We start from the raw sequence: 19402 nt of genomic DNA, 5'->3' as shown, positions 1-19402 counted from the left end.
AGTTAAGGGTCAAGAAAATGACTCGATAATTTGAAATAGTTCAAAACTTATTTCTAACCTCATCATATATCCCAAAACAGCTATTTTGGGTGCATCTTTATAATATCAGCACTGCGGGGAATCGCCTACCGCAGTGAGACAGACAATTTCTAACTTCAATCAGTGTTCTGGTGTTCCCATTTTCCTCCCAGGGAGCCTAATTCATTCTTTTATAACAGGCAGTATAATCAGCTCTTTAATTTCTAATTTTCCTCCAAAAAAGTTCATAATGCAGCTTTCAAGTTTTTAAGTGGCTCACTAAAATGATCGAGTTCCCTTAGGTTTTATTAGTGTACTGTAATTGCATCTAATAGAAATATTCAACCAATAATCATTTGAAGGACAAAAACGCATTCACATCAGTGTTACATGAAGCTAATAAATGTTGGCAGTACTCGACTATATCTTATCTATATCTGAAACAATTATTCAATTTATTGAATTGCTGGATCTGGTGGCAGGAAACCATTTTGGTAACCAGTTAATCATGTCATTAATAATATATGTAGTACAAGTTTTTTTTGTCATATGATAGTGAGCTGAGCATCTTTGGCTCTGTAGGATTACAGTGGGCTTTTAATTGACAGAATGATTTATGGTAGAAAAAAATCTGCAGATTTAGTTAGTGTATCTTTATCTTCCTAAATCTTTATGTCCCACTACATGGCCTGCAGCCTGTTGAACCTGCTGAACTCAGTGAGAAAGTGTGACCACTAACACTAATTGTTTCACTTTAAACTCTTCTCTGTGTTAAGTTGCACCATTTCCAATTACACCATAACTTATCAAAGGCGACAGTAATCAAAACATTATCGCAGGTAGAGACGTTCCACCTCGTTCTTCATCCAGGTACTGTAATAACAAATCATAAATGATGGAAAGTGAAACGTTTGTATGCGATCATGTGGCTGTCATGATACACTTTAGTCTATCACCTTATTAATGGTTAAATGACCATTTATCAATCGCTTCTGTTGTACATTCGTGGTTTTCTGTTACCAAGTGAGAGTCACTGTGTCATGCATAGATATGATCTGCATAATGAATTCTGATGACTGTGTGTCACTGTGCAGCACAATGCTGCGTCCATGATGGCTTGTGGTGGCATAAATGTAAAGGCATGGAGTCAGTCATAGGAAATGTGCTCCAGGTGCAAATATTAAGGAAAAACTTTAGGCCCTACCATTTTTCTAACCATTCTTCCATGGAAACACAAAGTCTGTCTTAAAACAGTAGTCGGGTGCCAAACTGAAACAGTTTTTGCTTGCTCTAATCTTTCCACCTGTTCATACTGGCCGGTAGGAGATCCGTTCCGAACGTACTTGCAAAATACATTTTAAAGTTTGTCTCAAGCTAATATGAAGCTTTATCAGTCCGAGTTAGATCATCAAGTTGAGTAAGTGAGTTTTGAGTGTGAAAAGCCCTTTTTGTGTTCCTGTCCCTCCACTGCAGCTCAGGAAAGAAACTCTGAGCGGGAAGTCTGGTCTAAAATGACTGTAACTGCAGAAGACACCCACTTGACTTGTTTAACTCAGACTGCTGAAGCCTCCAGTTTGACCAGAAGTAAGGAGAGCTAGCAAAACCTGTTGGTGAATGAAAATGTGTGCTTGTGAGTGTAGTTTTTAAGATGGACTTGAACAGTTGCAAACCTATCCTTTCAAAAGGAAGGATGCACACCTGCTCGGTGGACCTGTACATTTTAAGTTGCATCTCAACTCTATGTTGAGACTAGCTTAAATAAAGTTCAAACTAAGCTGCATTAAAGCTTACACATAGACTGTGCAACTGTCTGCTGTAGTGGGAATACCTGTAAGAAATAATACAAAACATGTCACAGACATACAGTATAGAAATTAGACTGATCTCATTTTTAAATGGCTGAAAAAAACATATTTTATTACGTAAACCCTCTCTTATTGTATACAAATAAATTGCGTTTCCCGTCAAATTTGTCCTCCACACCAGACAGGATGTTTATTTCCTTGTGTTATTTTGTCCACTCCTCAGTAACTGCATGTTCTCGCTGCATCCACATAAATGAAGCCAGAAGAAATCCATTCATTTCCTAACTGGAAACATATTGAGCATGGTTGACCGCAGTCAAATTGTTTCCTTATTTGTGTGCAGCTGAGATTTTTTGTGACATCGACCACCAGCAACCCAATCACGTACTCTCATTCCTGAACATTTTGTCCTTTTGAGCTGCATCTCCACTGGCATCACACGGAGCAATCATTTTGTTTTCATTGACCAAGACGCAGTTACTGAGAGATCCCGTTGACATCAGCATGTACACGCAGTAATAGTGTGATCAGCAGATAGGGAGATATTACCTGCAGAAGACAAAGTGCTAATGGAAACCACCGGTGATGTCTCAGAGCTGTTATACAAGGCCACATTATCAGTTAGAGCCACTCGTGCTACATTATTCATCCATTCCAACATCACATTCGTTTTTTAATTTAATGTGTTGCTTACATTGAGGCATGTTTTTCCCAACAAAATTCCATCTAATATTGATTAGTGGCTGCTTTCCTACAAGAGTACACTGCTAAATACAGTGCACCGTGATCTACAATCTCATAAAACAATTTCAAGATTCAAGGGTCATTTTTCTCTGTTAGACGTGTCATGTTTACTAATGTTTCAGGTGCTGTCCAATATTCCCAGTATTCAAGTGCTAATGTTTGTTAATGTTCCTTCTGGCTGGGTATAATGAGAGGAAGGACTGTCCATGTGTCGTCTGTTTGCTCTGAGACGTACAAGCCGTCTGCAGGTTTCATAGAACGCAGAGGTGAATTACCAATTTGTTAACACGTCTCCTCCTTCAGAACAACCGGAGTGACAGAGTTGTCAATAGTGCGTTAATGGTGATGACTTTGATTAGAAATGTGTCCCCACAACTGGGAGCCCTGGGAAATATGCTAATTGAATTCCTGGATGTGGGAAAACATGAATCATAAGAGGCAGTCTCATCAAAGGCAGAAAGAGAAATCAATTTTTGGGTGTAAGTTTCTCTGTAGATTAGTGTCCGTTGGGGGGTGATTTGTCATGTTGAAGAGAGCTCTCCATGTCATCAGTTCCCCCTCACTGGTCCAATCAGTGTTCCTGCTGTCACCGAGCTGTCGTCACATATTACTCGACTGACACCAGTGCAGGTCGTTGAGGTTATTAACCTTATCACCATTATGATCACAACAAAGGCGTTTATCATTTTCTGTACTTCCATTTATATTTCAGTGCTGCCACTAATGGTTATTTTCATTTTTGATTGATCTGTTGATTGTTTTTCTTATTAATGGAGTACTCAAAGTCAAAACATGCAGAGGTATGTTTAGTCCCTAGTGTGAGTCCAGCTCCCAAAATACTCAAGCCCACACTGCCCATAATGCAGCACAACCTCATCAGAACTTCCCTGCCTGGTAAATGCCCGTGTCCTTGAAACAGCTCCATCCTCAGACTTGCTGTTTAGAAATCCTTAAAATTCTTAGGCTCAAACCAAAATGACCCTGATGACATTAGCAGGGTTAATGTCTCAGAGCTTGATGCAGCTGTCACAAGCTCAACAATATTTCTTGCCACAAATGTGTAATATTGGTGGAGTGCCCCTTTCTAATCGATCAATCATCGAGTTTACAAAATAGTGAAAGCCGATGGTGTCCTCACCAAGGTGCTTGTTTTGTCCAACACTCCAAATACTAAAAATGCTCAGTTTATAATGTTGTAAAACTTAGAAAAGTGGTAAATACTTACATGTGAACCTGAGACTGTTTTACTTTTTTACTTTTACTTACCACACGTTCTTGTACAGTTACCAGGGGTATGTGAAAAGATTGTATGCAAGCTCCGCTGACTTCAACAAATAACCAATAACCTTCCAGCTACCATAGGCCAACTACACATGGACATGGCTCACTGTATATTGACATGACTCAGTTTTAACACCTTAACACCAACAATGAGAGAGTTAAGAGACTAGTTATCAAATGAGCAAAACAGTTGGATGGATAAAGTAATGGAAAATAAATGGTTAAAAACATCCAGCCTCTGCCACTGTAAGCAGTAGTTGTACAAAGGCAAGCTTGACTGACCCCGCTGGGGTAAAAAACAAAGAGATCGAACGTAAACAGACAATTCCAGGATCATTATGTCCTGCATGGATTCACACGTGCAGCCACAGATCCACCAGAGACGCTGTGTTTTCTGAGGTGAAGTGCCAGTGAACAACTCTATAAAGTCACCCAGTTTATTGAAGAGGTACACTGGAGGAGTAGTCAAGCCCGCTCAATAGTGGTATGGGTGTACGTCGAAACAAAAAGTTTGAGATCACTGCTCAAATTGAGTAATTAGCTCTGCGCTGATATATTCCCAGGAAATTGTTACGAATTTAAACTCACAGTGTGTGCCAATTTTGACTCAAAAAGAGTTAATTATATCCATATGGATGTTTGATGTCTCTGCTTTCATTGTTTGCTCAAAATCAGCACATTTCTGGACATTATTCTCTAATAAACAATGTTTGTATTCATCTGTTTTTGCACACCATGCTGGGCGCGACGACGCTGCCCCGTCTGTCTGCGCTGGCGTTTAGCTTGTTTCTCTACGGCTTTTTTTCTCATACGTTTCTAATGTGCCGCAGCTGGAGATGTCGAAGCAGGATGACAGAGGCAGCGAGGAGAGCTCTAATCAAACCAGTGTAAGTGGAAAAAGGTTGAGCCCTCCCCACTCCTCTCCAGATAATGTTTTGTGTCCTCATTCTCCTTCTCCATCTTCTTCTTTGTCGTCTTCTGGCTTGCTTTCTTTCTTTCTCTCTCTATTTCTTCCTCTTCTTTATGCTCCGTCTTTTCTCTCTAACCTCTTCCAGTGGCATGACAGATCATTACAGGCCAATCCAATTCACTGCGACTGCATTTGTCATTGAATAAATCACCCAGACACAACAGGGCTAGGAAATAAAGTCAAGTGGCTCGCACATGTCCGTATGTCTGCACTCCCACACGGGGTGTTATGGATAGATTAAAAACAGAAAGAAGGCCACAAGGCATCCCACACCATAAGTGGAAAGCACACACAATACTTTGTAGGACAACAAACAGACAAAAACTCCTCTGTTATTCCTCTGCCATTTTTCTGCCACCTGTCAGAGATCTGAAACAAACAGCTTGATCATTTGCCTTCCAAGTTTCTTCCTCTCTCCCTCTGTTTGTTCTTCTTACCCTCGTCTCTTGTTTGTGTTTGTGAGTGTGACATGCATTTCATTTCTCTATCAGAAATATACCTGCTAGCTGAAAATTCACCCTCGCCTCATTATCCTCAGCCTCGTTGTCTCTCCGTATTAACGTGTTGGTGGTGAAACTTTGTGATGTGTTCGCTTTTACCCGTGTTTGTCTTTTTATTGTGTGCCACGCATCAGCTTAAGCTTAAGCCCGTTTCACTTTTCATCAGCACCAATCAAACAGTGGCAGGATGTAGATTAACTTAAGGTAACTGTGTATGTGTCGGTGTCTGTTTGTAGGAAGCCGCAGTATCAGTGGTGTCCTGCAGTCAGGAGAAGGAAGGTCCTACAGAGAAGAATCCACCGAGTCCTGTCCACTCGGAGAGGGAAGCTCTGCTAGTTGGTACGCTGACATGAAGCTGACACTCTTGCATTGCCAATGTCACCTAGATGTAAATCTTTATTTGATGTAAATTAGATGAAAATTCTGCATTTCTATTTATGATCTGTATGATCTATATACAAGCAGGCTCACACAAATTTTTATTGTTGTCACGCATTTCTAGGGATACACATTCTGAGGTGGGGTTTTTTTTGCATATCAGTTGGTTTTTGGTTTAATTTGATTCATTTCACGTTTGTTTGGGAATATGCACAGTATGACAAGCACAATATTAAACTGAAAACGACATTGAAAAACCTGAAACTGAAGTCTTTTAAGAGCTTCAATATGCTCCGAACGAACTACATTTTAAAGCTGATCATCTGATGACCATATGTTAAAGGCAAATGTGTTTATATTGGTTCCAAATGGCCACACTGCTGTCCTAGCTGCCTCCTGGCTGCACCAATCTGCCCCCCCCCCACACATACACACAGCTCTGTCCAAGAATTGAGGGGCTTTCCAACAGCGAGTGGTTGCAATGTCAGTGCTCACAATTTTAAATCGGCATCAGTATAATACAACGCTGATATCCACCAAATACAATCTCATTGCACTAAACGGAGCAGATTGTACCTTAAGACAGAGGAAATATTTTGCATTATTATATGAACGTTATATATATTAAACATTGCTTAATGCGCCAGACCAGATAATCAGACTTTGAAGCTGATGTTGCTCCAGTGCTATTTCTCTTGATTAATCTCTGCTGGTGAGCAGGTGTGTCATTCAGGGAACTTAGACACCAGTTAAATCAGCTCTGGTATCGTTTCTATCGCTGGTGGTTTCTGTGGTTGCCATGGTCACACAGCAAGCTACAGCAGCAAGCTGAAAAGGTTTATCCATCATAAATTCTGAAAGTAGCAGCAAAGAAACGTGCACGATCTCCATAGCAGCATCGGGCCTGCCTGTCTTTGCCGCTGCCACGAGTCTGCCACTGAGTGTGTATACTGAAAACAATGGAGACGGCAGCAACAAGTATTCGCTGTCAGAAAAGGCCTTTTATTTGTCTTTTTTCATCTTTCTAGTCTCGGTGTCAGGCAGTCTCCTGTTGGCACTCATGGTGTTTCACTTGCACAGAAAGAGTGACAGGAGTAGTTGTGCAAAGAGTGACTTCGCAGAGCTTGCGAGCACGGTTCAAACCCTGCCTACTTTCAGTCATGTGCACGCCTGAACAATTGAAAGAGAGGTCGAAAGAGGCCTCAAGGTGGGTCCTGTATTACCGCCTGTATCAGAGCCTTTCTTGTAGATGGGGGCTGTGACAAGATCTGGTGTATCTGGACTTTTATTATCTCAGGTTAGATTGTGTATACATGGTGCATATTCCTAAATGAATTTGTGTGAAATAAAAGTACAATTAAGTAATAAACAACCAATAATCCTTGGGTCTGGAAGTTTTCCACCATAGTATGGACAGCATTGGTTGATTTCTAGGACTGCGGACACTTGACTTGATGGATTTTTGAAGCAGAACTTGTCATGTTCAAGGTATTGAAGCAAAAACTCAAGCAAACATTCTTGAGGTGCCTTCAGATACAACACAACATGCAAAGCCAGCATAAATACCCAAACAGAGGTGACCAGACACAGATCTGCTTTAATTGATGTCATTTAAGGGATAATTTCATCTACTGCTGTTGAGAATGTGCTACACATTTGCACGATACAGCAAAGCATAATTTTGGGATTTCCATTGGATTCAGAAAAAAAAAATCGTCATAGTTTGTATGTATCCTGGTTGTAAGACTGAAAGGAGATCACAACAGAGGAAACATGGCGTAAAATAAGAGTAGAAGTTGGAGTTTCTGTTCTGTTTCATGTTTTGAAACATTTATTGATGATGAATTCGAGTCTTCGTATGAGCTCCAACTCTCACTTGCATTCTGGCTGTTCTGCACACACATGGAGTGGGTGCATGTTGTTACAGCAAACGTCTGTACTGTTGCTTGGCAAATATGTTCACTGGCTCTTAAAGGCCAATAAACACAGACAGCACAACCACTTCAGTGGGCAATTTCATGCAAATAAAACATCATGAAATTCTCCTGTGTGGTGTATCTCAGTGCACCATTAGACAGTCTCTATTCATTGCCAGAAGAACAACTCCAGACGAGCGCAATGTTTGTGTTCAGTTATCGTCTGACCTCCTGCAGGTGGAAAAAACGAAGTCTTGGCGTAGTAATTTCCTCTTTAAAAGTCTCTAGTGATCATGGTATTCTTGCTGTGCTTTTCAAACCAGTGGAAAGCTTGATAACTTGAACACCGTGTGCATTTGTTTCAGTCTCTGGTCCCTCAATGCTCTACAGGTGGTTAGTCAGCAGGTAAGGTGGAAGATTATCTCTCTCCCGGACCTACCTGTGAGCTGGTAGCAGATGGTTTGTTTGAGCTGGGGGAGAGCATGGCTTTGATGAGAGACAACGGCATCAAAGCTGTCATTAAACACTGACTCTAATGTGGAGTGTGGAGCCTAAATATACAAAGGCTCTTAACAGTACTGGGACACTGGGAGAAACCACTCGAAGCTTGTTAGAGGAGAGGAGAAGAGGTACATCCTCTGGAAATTTGTCAGTGTTTGACAGATGACAGGACCAGGATGCATGTTACTTGTCTCTGCGTTAACGTCTTTGCATGGCTTGTTTGTTCTTCCTCAGGGATAATTTCGACATTCTTGCACGTCCACCCGTTTGGAGCCAGCATCGAGTACATCTGCTCCTACCTGCAGCGTTTGGACACCAAGGTAACAGCCACGCATGAATCAAAACTTCCATTGTGGAGTAGATTAGCACAGCCGGCCTTCAGTATCATTTTAGATTACATGCACCCATACAGACACTGTGTTTGTCCCCCCACCCCTACAGAGCAGACATATGGGCTTGTTGTATGCCAGGGGCCCGCTGTGTAGCTGAGACACAGCCCCTCATTGCAAGCAGTGCTCTTTAAGGCTTTCACAGCCCGTCCCAAAGAAAGCGCCGCTTTTGGAGGAGGCGTCTTGAATCCAAAGCACTTAAAAGGATGAGTTTGGCATTTTGGAAAGTGGTGTTGATACTCTTGTCTAACTCTCTGCCCAAAAAAAAAGTATCCTTAAAAGAATCAGGAGCTGGATGTAAGTTGTGTGTGTTTTTGAGCTTCTCACAGAGATTCAGATCTTTTGCAAGCCATCACCGGTGGCAGATCAGCTGTCGATAATTAATTCTGTAGCGGCAAAAGTGAAAAGTTTGGCTGTTCTCTGGTTAATATGCTCTCTCCAGCTGGTGGCTGTATTCAGCCAAAAATTGTTTGTGCGAGAAAAAGTACACCACAAAAACACCACTGTATGTCCACCAAGTTTAATTCATATCAACTTTTTAATCCGATCAACTAAAAGTTTTGGATCCAGACTCTTCAGTATTTGGAGTCAGCAGCTTGTAACGTACAATAGGCTACAGCTAGTAATTGAACATTGATTAGGCTGCCACTAAAAGCTGTACACACACACACACACACACACACACACACATACAAACAGAACCAGAAACAATTAGATATTTCTAAATATACATTTGAGTGGAAGTCGAATCCAAAACACTTAGAAGTTTAACTTTGGGGACTCAGTTTTCTACCCTGAATGTCATAGCCATACCTGGCTAGTTGTGTGATTTCCCTTGATGCTGGAAAATATTAAAACTAGAAACTTTATTCTGATGCTTTAAGCCAAACACCACCCTCATTCCTCAGTACACCCATAGTTTCCACACTGGCGAAGCACAGCTTCCCATCTTTCTGCAGAGGCCTTTTAGACATATTATCGCTCTTCACTGCCACTTACACCAGGCTTTCAAAATGCCAACTTTCAATGTCACCTCCAAAAGGTAATACCAAGATTAATGGCCATTTCTGCTCTCCGCCCCAACAAGAAGACCTTCAGAAAAAAATGGCAGATGTCACTGCTCATTTTACAGTCTCAGTCGCTGATCAAGCATAAGACGCATTAAACATCGGACTGAAACCCTCACATTTCAGGCTGTTTAAACTTTATAATTATTTGGAAGAATTCATTTGGCATCTGTAAAAACGTTGTCTCTACATCCACGAAGTTGCCCCAAGAAATTATTGTTCTCTCTAGCAACTCTTTGAATATGCTCATCACCACTCTGACTCATTCTCACACATGCAAAGAATAGAGTGGCTGTCTTCTCTTATGCCTTTTGGGTTTTTTGTCTAGTGTGTCTGCGTGTTCATATGTTGGCTCGTGTGTGTGTGTGTGTGTGTGTGTGTGTGTGTGCGAAAGTGTATGCCCAGACTTGTCTGTCTGTGTGCGTATGAGTTTGCCTGTGCTGTGTGCTTTTTCCTCACCGACTCTACACACATCAAGCAGCCCACAGAGTTTTGTCAATATCACTGGCTAGACTCTTTAACAACAAGCCCAATCCTCTCTGCTTATCTGGTGGCTCCACACACAGCTCTATAGTCTGTTGTGACACATCAGTCCTGTCACCATGATGAACCTTAATGCATGCCGACATCAACACAGGGACCCAACAATCTACTTATTAATGCAAGACACTGTGGGCCGTCCCCAGTAGCCTATAGTGGATTTTGGCAGTGTCAGGATTTCAATTGACTGAAGATCCTCAGCCCACCGAGTGGTGTGAGTCAAGCAACACTTAGTCAGGTGGCCGCTATGCCGTCACACTCCAATTATAAATTTACTTGCACTGTGATTATCTGATAGCAACTGGAGGCGTGAGTGTAGCGAGTGAATGTTTTGTGAGTGTGAGGACAGAGTAGGTGTGTAGTGTGTAAAAGAATAAAGCGTATGAGCAATGTCCAAAGTGAACTCCTTTTTTTTTTTTCAAACAGCAAAACTAGTGACTAAGCGTTTTTCCCAATATTTTCTGCAAAGAATGTGTTAATTTATAAATTAAGAAGCAGTGCAAGTGCAAGGCTTTTGGAAACAGGCTTCAATGAAAGATTAATGCCTGCGCACTGACCGCAAACCACAAATTTATTTAGACATGAAAGGCCTTCATCAGAAAAGGCCAAGTCACCCTCAGTCAGGAGCAAAGCTTTGGGGACCACTAGAAGGGGTCTCCAGAGTACGCCACACTACATTTAGACTCATACAGGGTAAAAAAATAAAATCATAGATGTAAGCAGGAGTCTGACCATGCAAAGTTAAAGTCACTAAAATCTTCAGTCAATAAAATCAAATAAAAGTCAATTGACAAGCAGCCAGTGAAGGACAGCGAGGATTGGGTTAAAATGGATGCATTTAGAGCGTGTAGAAGTCCAGTGTCCGTGGTGTTCATTAGCTGCAGTCGTTAATATTTTTCCCTGTAACTCCTGAATAAAGCGCATTACCATAATTAAGCCTTGAGGAGATAAAAGCTTGAATGATCTTCTCTCGGTCTACAAATGAAAGAAAAGGCCCGATCTCAGTAATGTGTCTCAGCTGAATAAAATACTGCAGTACCTCATCAGCAGGAGCGTTGTATGACAATTCTGAATCAAATGTTGGATCAAAATTATGGGCTTCAGGCTTCACATGTGTTGATAGGCAAAAAAATAAAAATGATAACCTGGAGATGGAACTTCAAATGACAAAAGATGAACTATGCGCAGCTTCTGTTGTTACATGTGGACTTGCCTTTGTTCTTCGCCTACATCTGGTCTGATACATGTGTCTGCAGATTAACCCCAGTGAGGTGGAGGCTCTTCTCTCCCGACTGCCCTGCACCTTCAGACAGGAGCTGACTGGTGTCGGAGCAAGTCTGGAGAAACGCTGGAACTTCTGCGGCTTCCAGGGCATCAAGAACACATAGAAACGGCTGGTGACTCGTCCGGGACGTGGAAGAGACGACGTGCAGCCGAGGCAGCGTATGGGACACTGTAGAGACGTGATGGACACAGTATAAAGCCCGCAAATATCAAAGACACGGACTGTACAAGGACACAGAAGACTGAGCACAGATCTCAGACCCAGAAGGAATGTTACATGAGCATTTCAGGGACTCCGTGTGGGTGGCAGAGATGTAAAAACGCAGCTTTTCCATGGTTACAGGAATGTTGACACTAAACCACGGTGACAAAGTCTTCATGAAGAGGAACTTCCTCAGTGTCTGCAAAATGTTTTTAGACATAACAACTCTCCAGGAGTCAAAGAAGAGCACCGATTCCTACAGTCACTGGATTATTATGTAGTTATCGCCCACATGGGCAGGCCATTGTACTTTGTGAGCCTGTATGGTGTCAGTGTGGGCCAGGACTACAGGGCTAACCAAGGAGGCTTATCAGGGTCTAACTGAACACTTCAGACCTCCGGACCCTTCGGCCTCCCTCTCTTCTCTTTTTGCTGTTCCTGGTTTGTAAAATAGATCAAAAATGGATATATTTCTTCATTTTCTGTGAAGGCTGTTAACAGTTACATAGAATCATCTGTTGTAATACACTGTAAATGCTTGAATGATATTTTTGATTATATAAAGACATTTTGAGTAATATAACAATGTTTGATGTTGATCTTTGTACATCTGATGCTCAGAGGCTGGTTGTACACCTGCACTAGACCACTCACTTGTTTTACAAACACCTTGAAGCTTTCCAACCTTCATTATCAGCCTTGAGCCGCACACATACCTGCACAACACAGGCCGTCCCCTGCTCAGTTCATGTCCGTTCTTGCTTGAAGGGCATCGGTTTTTCTGATCTCTACCTTTTTTATTCTTGCACTAGCTGTGCTCAGGGCTGCTTTTAGAACCTTACATAAGGACATTTGTGTCTTTCAAAGGCCAATTAAGCCTGGCTCTCAGTCTGGCTCAAGGCATAGCACAGCCGCATCACACTTAACTTGGAAACACACCCAGGGGATCATGTTAATGATGTTTAATTGGTGAGGCAGTTGGTGAGTGCTGTCGCTGCCGTGGTACGTACACAAAATATTTGTGTGTGTGTGTGTGCTACTTGCCTGGATCCATATATTAAGTGGTTATACAACACTCCACAGAGGGGAGTTTACTTCTCCATCTTCACCAGATAGAGAGCTCCTGCCGCCTGGACTGAGGGTTCCTCCCGAAAGCCCAGTCAAGCATTCTTAATGCGCCTCCACTGGGCTATTTGGCGGTGTGCTCGCTTTCCTCGTTGCTCTGAGAAACAAAGGTTTATTATTGCACATGATTTGTTCTCGTCGGCCTCCTCCATCTCCTACAGGCATCGCATTAGAAAAATTAGCGCTCATGCACTTGTCAGCACACTAGTCCTTGTACCTGAATTATTAATGAGGAATGAGTATGTTTTGCCTACAAGCTCCTACAAGGCTTTCCTTCCTTATTCATGTATCCATTATTAACAGCGGTGGTTTGAAAGGGGAGAGGGGTTTCATGAGTGAAAAGTAAACTATCTGTTGTGGGAGTAGAGTTTTTTTGCATGTTAAATCCAGTATGTAACCTCCAACCCGCTTACTTTGTAGGCTCCTGTCAAGTGTGATTAGAAAAGGGAGCGAATGCTGGTGCTGTAAAACCGAGCATTATTTTTTTATATGTAGTCGCAGCGATGTCTTAAGAGCAAAGATCAGGCCTGCCTCTCTCCTCTTGTAAGACATTTTTTTGTTATTTGTTATGTTGGTGATATTACTGATAGATGAGGAACTTTCCAGCACCACCTGACTTGATGCCACACTTGGGATCGCGAGAGATGCTGCCTGTGCAGGGTTGTGCATCACCAAGCCTCCTCTCCAGACTGTAAGACTTGATCTCAGCAAAGCATCCCTGATGACAAACTTGAGCACACCTCATACCAGCCTCCTCTCTCATTCGCTGGGTTTTTCTCCTGCTCTCCCTGACATAAACAAAACACTAATATGGTGCTTTCTTTTCTTTCAGAAGCTGCTTTCTGTCTAGCGTTTCCTCCCAACTGAGTTGCCATTCCTAGGCCCTGATTGACTGGAGGCACTCGCAATTTATCTCTTTTTACGCCTGTTTGTGTGCAAGTGAGCACGCGCGCACGCACAAACATGCTTGCGTTTGTGCATCAGGTTCTCGGGCATCACACAGGGAAGTAAACACAGACTAATTAAATCCAGCAGCAATCCCTGGTGAATGCCCCTCTGCATTCACTGTTGTCTTCTCATCGCTGTGACACAGTGAGGGGCCTCCTCATTAATTCAATTCAAGGTGTATGCCAACGGAAGTTATTCAAGGGTATGATTTACCTCACCAGCAGTGATGATTGCCGAAGGATGACTCCCACCTTGTGAAACCTCTGGGAGAGATGTGTGAAGATGTCCTTTGGCATCTGCTGATGTTAAGCTTTAGCAAATACCAAGCCTGAATTTTAAATTTAAGGGCATTTGTGTCATTCGAGGGGGGAACGTCCTAAGCGCGAGTTCCTAAATCCATTTATGCATACTCACGACACCTTTAAGATGGGTATAATTGAACGTGAGGAGATAACCGGGTTCTTTTGGGTGATATCATGATGCTTGAGATACCCTTAATTACCTTTTCCTCTCATGTTGCTTCCTGAAGGCATCTTCATCTACTTAATTATGATTATGGGCTTCCCTTGAGCGAGCAGGTGAGAGGATGCATGCTGTGTATGCAGAGCATGTGGTCCAAAAATAAAACAAACAATCAATCCACAAAGTGTGTTGAAGCCACACAGAGGAGTATCATTTCTAAGCTTGTCCTCATTGGTCATGAACCAACAGGTTTGCATTTAGAGAGTGTGGACGCTCTCACAGAGCCAATATTGTTTTGGCTGTCACCAGATAAATCACTACATATCTAGGTCTTAACTAGTCGAAGCTCACAGAGCTCATTGACATGAGGTGGTGGTGAGTCAACAGCTCCTCCTATTGAGCTCAGCAGCAGCTACACCTCACACCATGTGTTTTTTCAGCCGGTGGGCCGGCGCCAGGCGTGATTTGCATTGACAGCAGGTGTATGGCCACAGCGCTGGGGGACATGTTTCTCAATAAAAGCTCTACGGTCCTCATTAATTTATGTATGCATAAAAGCTCCTAAAATGTACTCCATTTTCAGGGCACCAGTGCAGCAGCACAGAGATGCAGTACAGCTCCAGACATATTTGCCTGCAGGCACTTGGAATGACATCTTAGAAACCAAAAACTATAGAATATTAAAACTAGAACTAAAGAAATTTCTGTTTCTTTGAGGATTATTAGTTTGGCAGGTGGCAAATCATGTTTTGTACAATGTTTTTTTTTGTTTTTTTTCTCTGAGAATTGCATGCAATTTTAGCCTGAATGAATGGCAAGTGTTGGAATAATTTCTTTACCCTGCTGTCTAGGGTGTCTGGGCACAGGATATTACACTCCGTGACACACAATGCATCTCACTGTTTCTACCCAATCTCTCTCCTTCCTCCTCTCTCCTATACATAGATCTTCATACAAAGGAGGAACGCACAGCAGTGAATGCCTATAAGGTATTTACACCCACTAAGCAGCCTCTGCCACATCAAATACCCCAACCCAACAGGTGAGAGGGAGGGTGAACATTAGAGGGGATATCGCTCTCTGGACTTTGGGATATGTATGCATGAGACTTCTCTAAAAGTCTTTGCGTTTAAATGCTGGAAGGAAGATGTCTTGAGTCCTGCAGTGGTATTTCTGGCCCATTAGTTGGTGAAGCCAGTGGGCCTGATCAGTGTGTTTGATCTGAAATGCCGGCACAGTGAGGCTCATGCCAGGTTAGATAGGTTAGTGAAACTCTCCTAATGAGCGATAGCCACCCTTCACACTGTTATGAATCGAGTGACCTTTACCAAAGAAGAATTGCTTTGCTCTGACAGCAATTATCTTCACAGTGGAAACTTATTTGAGAAAAGTTTATTTTTAAACTGGCAGCAGTTCTTTAACATGTTCTCCAGTGTATGAGCTCTTACCTTAAACACTGATTCCCCATGTGGTGTTTTCAGTTGGGTGGTTGTAGGATTTTCATTAATTTCTTGCTAAAGTGCAAACACCTGAAGGTCTGCAGGGGAGGGAGTGCTGTGAGCCTGAGCCCAAAGGGGCAGCACATTAACGCCTGCAAAGCCCGGTTTGTGTCCAAGAAGTAAATACAGGAGGGATGAGTGGACGATGTGACTCAAATCCTCTATCACAATGTATGTAATCTTATAATATGATCTTCAGTACAGTTTATGTTAAACTGAGGAAAAGCAGATGGGGATGAATTGAAAGTTCCTCATTGCATAGATGCAGAAATTATGTACAATTTCAATATTGTTGTAAATTAGTCATTGTCTTTGTCAAGAAAAGTTATCATTGGTATGTTTTATAGTGTTATCATCTATATGGCTAAAGAGGTAGAACAAGTCTAAATGATTGTGTACGTGAAGCTAGATTTGAAATAGAAGACAATGAAAAATGTTTCTGGACTTACATCTTCCCCTTCAGATGGATGGATGAGACCTGGGGCAGAATATCATATGAGCTCTCTGGACCCTGAATCACACTGAGGGGCCGGACCTGATGAGCGCCGGAGGTGGAGGGGAGGCAGGTGAGGCGCATGAAGGCAGCACTGAAACGACAGCTGACAGCAACAAGATGATTGGTTAACAGAGGTCGTGGTGGAGTCAGACTGGTAGGAATGATGGAGCTAATTAACCCATCTGCTGTAAAATGAATAAAATAACTTTAGCGTAGGTCATGCACAACTGTAAAGGTTGTCAATTTAGGTAATATTGCAAACTGTAATCTAGTGGTGGAATGTAACTAAGTACATTTACCCAAGTAGGCTCATCTACTTAAGTATAAATTTGAGGTACTTATACTTTACTTACTTTACATATTAAGATTTCTGCTTACAACCCCTTTGAAGAGCCGGTGAAAATAAATAAATTAAACTACCCAACATTATACTGTATGAGTACAACTGAAAGGATTAATCAATTAATCAATCAAAAAGAATGTATTGGCAAGTACTTAGATCATCGTTTTAGTCATTTTTCCTGCAAGGACAGTTCATGTTTCCAGCTTCACAAATGTGAGGATTTGCCGCCTTTTAATTATTCTTTTTTTTTTGACTAAACAAGCATTGTGAGGGTGTCATTTCACACTCTAGGAGCATGTGACCGGCATTCATCACTATTCTAAGAATTGTTTTCCAAATGAAACTAATCAAAAAATAACTAGCAGATTATTCCATAATGAAAATAATCCTTAAATTGCAGTCCTGTATAAAATAGCTCCACCTCAACCAACCACAGTAGTAAAACATCAGTGTATGAGTATTAAGAAAATAATGATATCATATATAACTGTATAACAGTCAGAGGGGACATTTTGATGCATCAAGTACTTTTACTTTAATACTTTAAATCGGATCAAACTTTTCCCACTTGCATTGGTAACCATGGTGACGTGCCATTTGAAAAGGTGTTGCCTTGGTGATGTCAACATTAGCCAGAGGTAACCCACAAAGCACCGGTCTAACCCGGAAACACGGCTCCACTGAGGCTCCACAGAGTAAGTAGGAGGCTGTTTGCTGTAGTGTTAACAGGTTGTTAGGTGACCATGATGGTACATTCAGGTGACTCAAAAGTCAAACTGAAACGGTGAGCGTGGTGAATATTAGTAAGTTAGCCTGGTCGCCATGGCTATGATGCCTTACTGGTTTCAGTCCAGAGCACAGCTTTGCTTTAGTTGTAGTTACTTCATTTGTTCCTGGCACTGCACTAAAAGGCAGGAGACACAAAAGCACCAGTGGTGGATGAAGTACTCAGATCTTAAAGTGCTACAGCTGGAACAAGTAAAAGTCCTGCATTCAAAGTCTTCTAAAGTACAAATGTAATAGCATCAAGATATGCTTAAAGTATATATATATTTCTAATGTATTATGTACAGTACATTATAGCATGATATAGTCTATTTTTCCCTGCTGCTGGGAGCACTGAGCGACTACAGTCACAGGATGTACATATTTCTGGACCAGTCCCACTTCTGGGGAAAGGAATCAAATCTTTCAGCAGAGTCTTTGGCCCGAATACATGGCTGACATCAGTGTGTTTCATCCATGGGATAAAGTTTATTGACAATTCCAATATTCTTTGGAACTGGAAAGGCCGCTTTAAACCTGATGAGGTTCATCCAAACATCACTGGATCCAGGCTACTTGGTGCCAACTTATGTCATACCTTGGGGTGTCGTATTCACGTAATCCAAACAAGAACATGCGGATAAGCGTGACGGACAGACAGGCAGCCCTCCTCCTCCTCCTCCTCCTCCTCCTCAGGATCCTTCCTCCTCCGCTCCACCGTGACCCCCACATGCCTCACAGCACACAGGACAGTGCTCAGCTTTCGCCTGACCCTCTGCTTCACATCTCCCAAAACACTCAGAGGATTTCTCTGTCCCAAGCAGAGCCACCCAACACGTACAGACCGTATGGTAACACTCTGTGCTTGGTGTTAACAACAGGCTTAAGCACCGATGATGCTTCAGTGCATGAACTGCCTGTGTCTGACCATCACTGTGTGCTTTTTGATGCCAAAGGTTCAAAAGAGATTTCTAGATCGCAGGGCTGAAGTTTTCTAACATTATGAGATGATAGTGATATATTATGCTAACTGACTGATTTCACTGGATTATTGGACTTTTTTATGTCTTTCATTATTTATTATTTATCTATTTTATTGTTTGTCGGCTAGCTTTTCTGATCGATCGGTCTGTCTGTCTGTGATTTGAACCATACAGCTATGACATGGTTGAAAACTTTTAATGATGCTTTGACCATAAAGGTTAAAAAGAGGGTGATTGACACGCCCTTTTTTTTTACTGCCCATCACGTAGCATCAGTGCTATCATGAATTAAACCAGTTCAACACCGGTTATGTCCTCTAATTAACTTGCGCATGTTGAACCTTGAGATTTATTTTAGGGCTTGTGTGTTTGTCTCATATCTTTGATTTCTTCTGATAGTGGCGAAAACAATAATGAATGCAGCTTTAACAACCAGCATACCAGAACATCAGTAATGCAGGTAGTAACTACCAGCATTACTGCATTAAGGAAAACCATTTAAATCCTCTTATGATGCAGTCTGAGTTATTCTGTGGCCTTGTGTGTTAATCACCATTCATAAGAATTGATAATAATCAGTAGTTAATAAGCAATATACTTACTATAGTTCCCAGAAAACTCGAGGAGGCTTTCTAAGTGCGGTTACCCCTGGATGAACCATAGAGTTGAGTGTGTCAGTGTCATTAAAACTGCATCAGTCTTCAGTTAATGTCTTGTGATTCCTTGCTGCACAGCCTGATCACGATCCCAGGGACACATTGTAGGAGAATCAACAGTGACAGCCTCTGAGCTTTCACTCAATGCATGACTGACCCCTTATTAAACCTGATTGATTGTCAATGTGTGAGCTCTGCTCCCCAGGTTACTGTCAAGGAGTTTGTATTTCCTCCAGAGTACATCTCCAAAGGACGCATAAAGATGCCAAAACTGCTGAATCAAGCTGTAAATGTACATGGATTAATTGTTTTCCAGGTCGGGTGTGACAATGACATCAAAACCTCAGTAATACTTCAGAAAAGTCTGTTTCTGAACTCAAAATTTGATGGTTTTTCTTGGTCTTCTGTGACGGAAAAATCAATGTGTTTGTGGGTTGCACTATTGACTTTGACTTTTCTTATATTTCATAGACAAAACAATTCATTGATGTATTGGAAAAAGTAATCGGAGGAAATCGGCAAATCGCAAG

General features: G+C 41.9%; 1 protein-coding gene across 1 annotated transcript in view; it reads left to right on the top strand.

Annotated features, from left to right (window-relative positions):
* Window positions 1-12153, top strand: part of enox2 (ecto-NOX disulfide-thiol exchanger 2) — a 165660-nt gene extending 153507 nt beyond the window's left edge. The window contains exons 14-17 of the mRNA XM_070836455.1: window positions 4679-4735; window positions 5555-5657; window positions 8348-8433; window positions 11366-12153. Of these exons, the coding sequence (XP_070692556.1) occupies window positions 4679-4735; window positions 5555-5657; window positions 8348-8433; window positions 11366-11497 (378 nt within the window). The 3' untranslated portion in view covers window positions 11498-12153. The remainder of the gene's footprint in view (window positions 1-4678; window positions 4736-5554; window positions 5658-8347; window positions 8434-11365) is intronic.
* Window positions 12154-19402: the final 7249 nt, after the last annotated feature.

The sequence above is a fragment of the Pempheris klunzingeri genome, chromosome 9, assembly GCF_042242105.1.
Source record: "Pempheris klunzingeri isolate RE-2024b chromosome 9, fPemKlu1.hap1, whole genome shotgun sequence".
Lineage (NCBI taxonomy): Eukaryota > Metazoa > Chordata > Actinopteri > Acropomatiformes > Pempheridae > Pempheris > Pempheris klunzingeri.
This window is presented reverse-complemented; position numbering and strand designations above follow the sequence as displayed.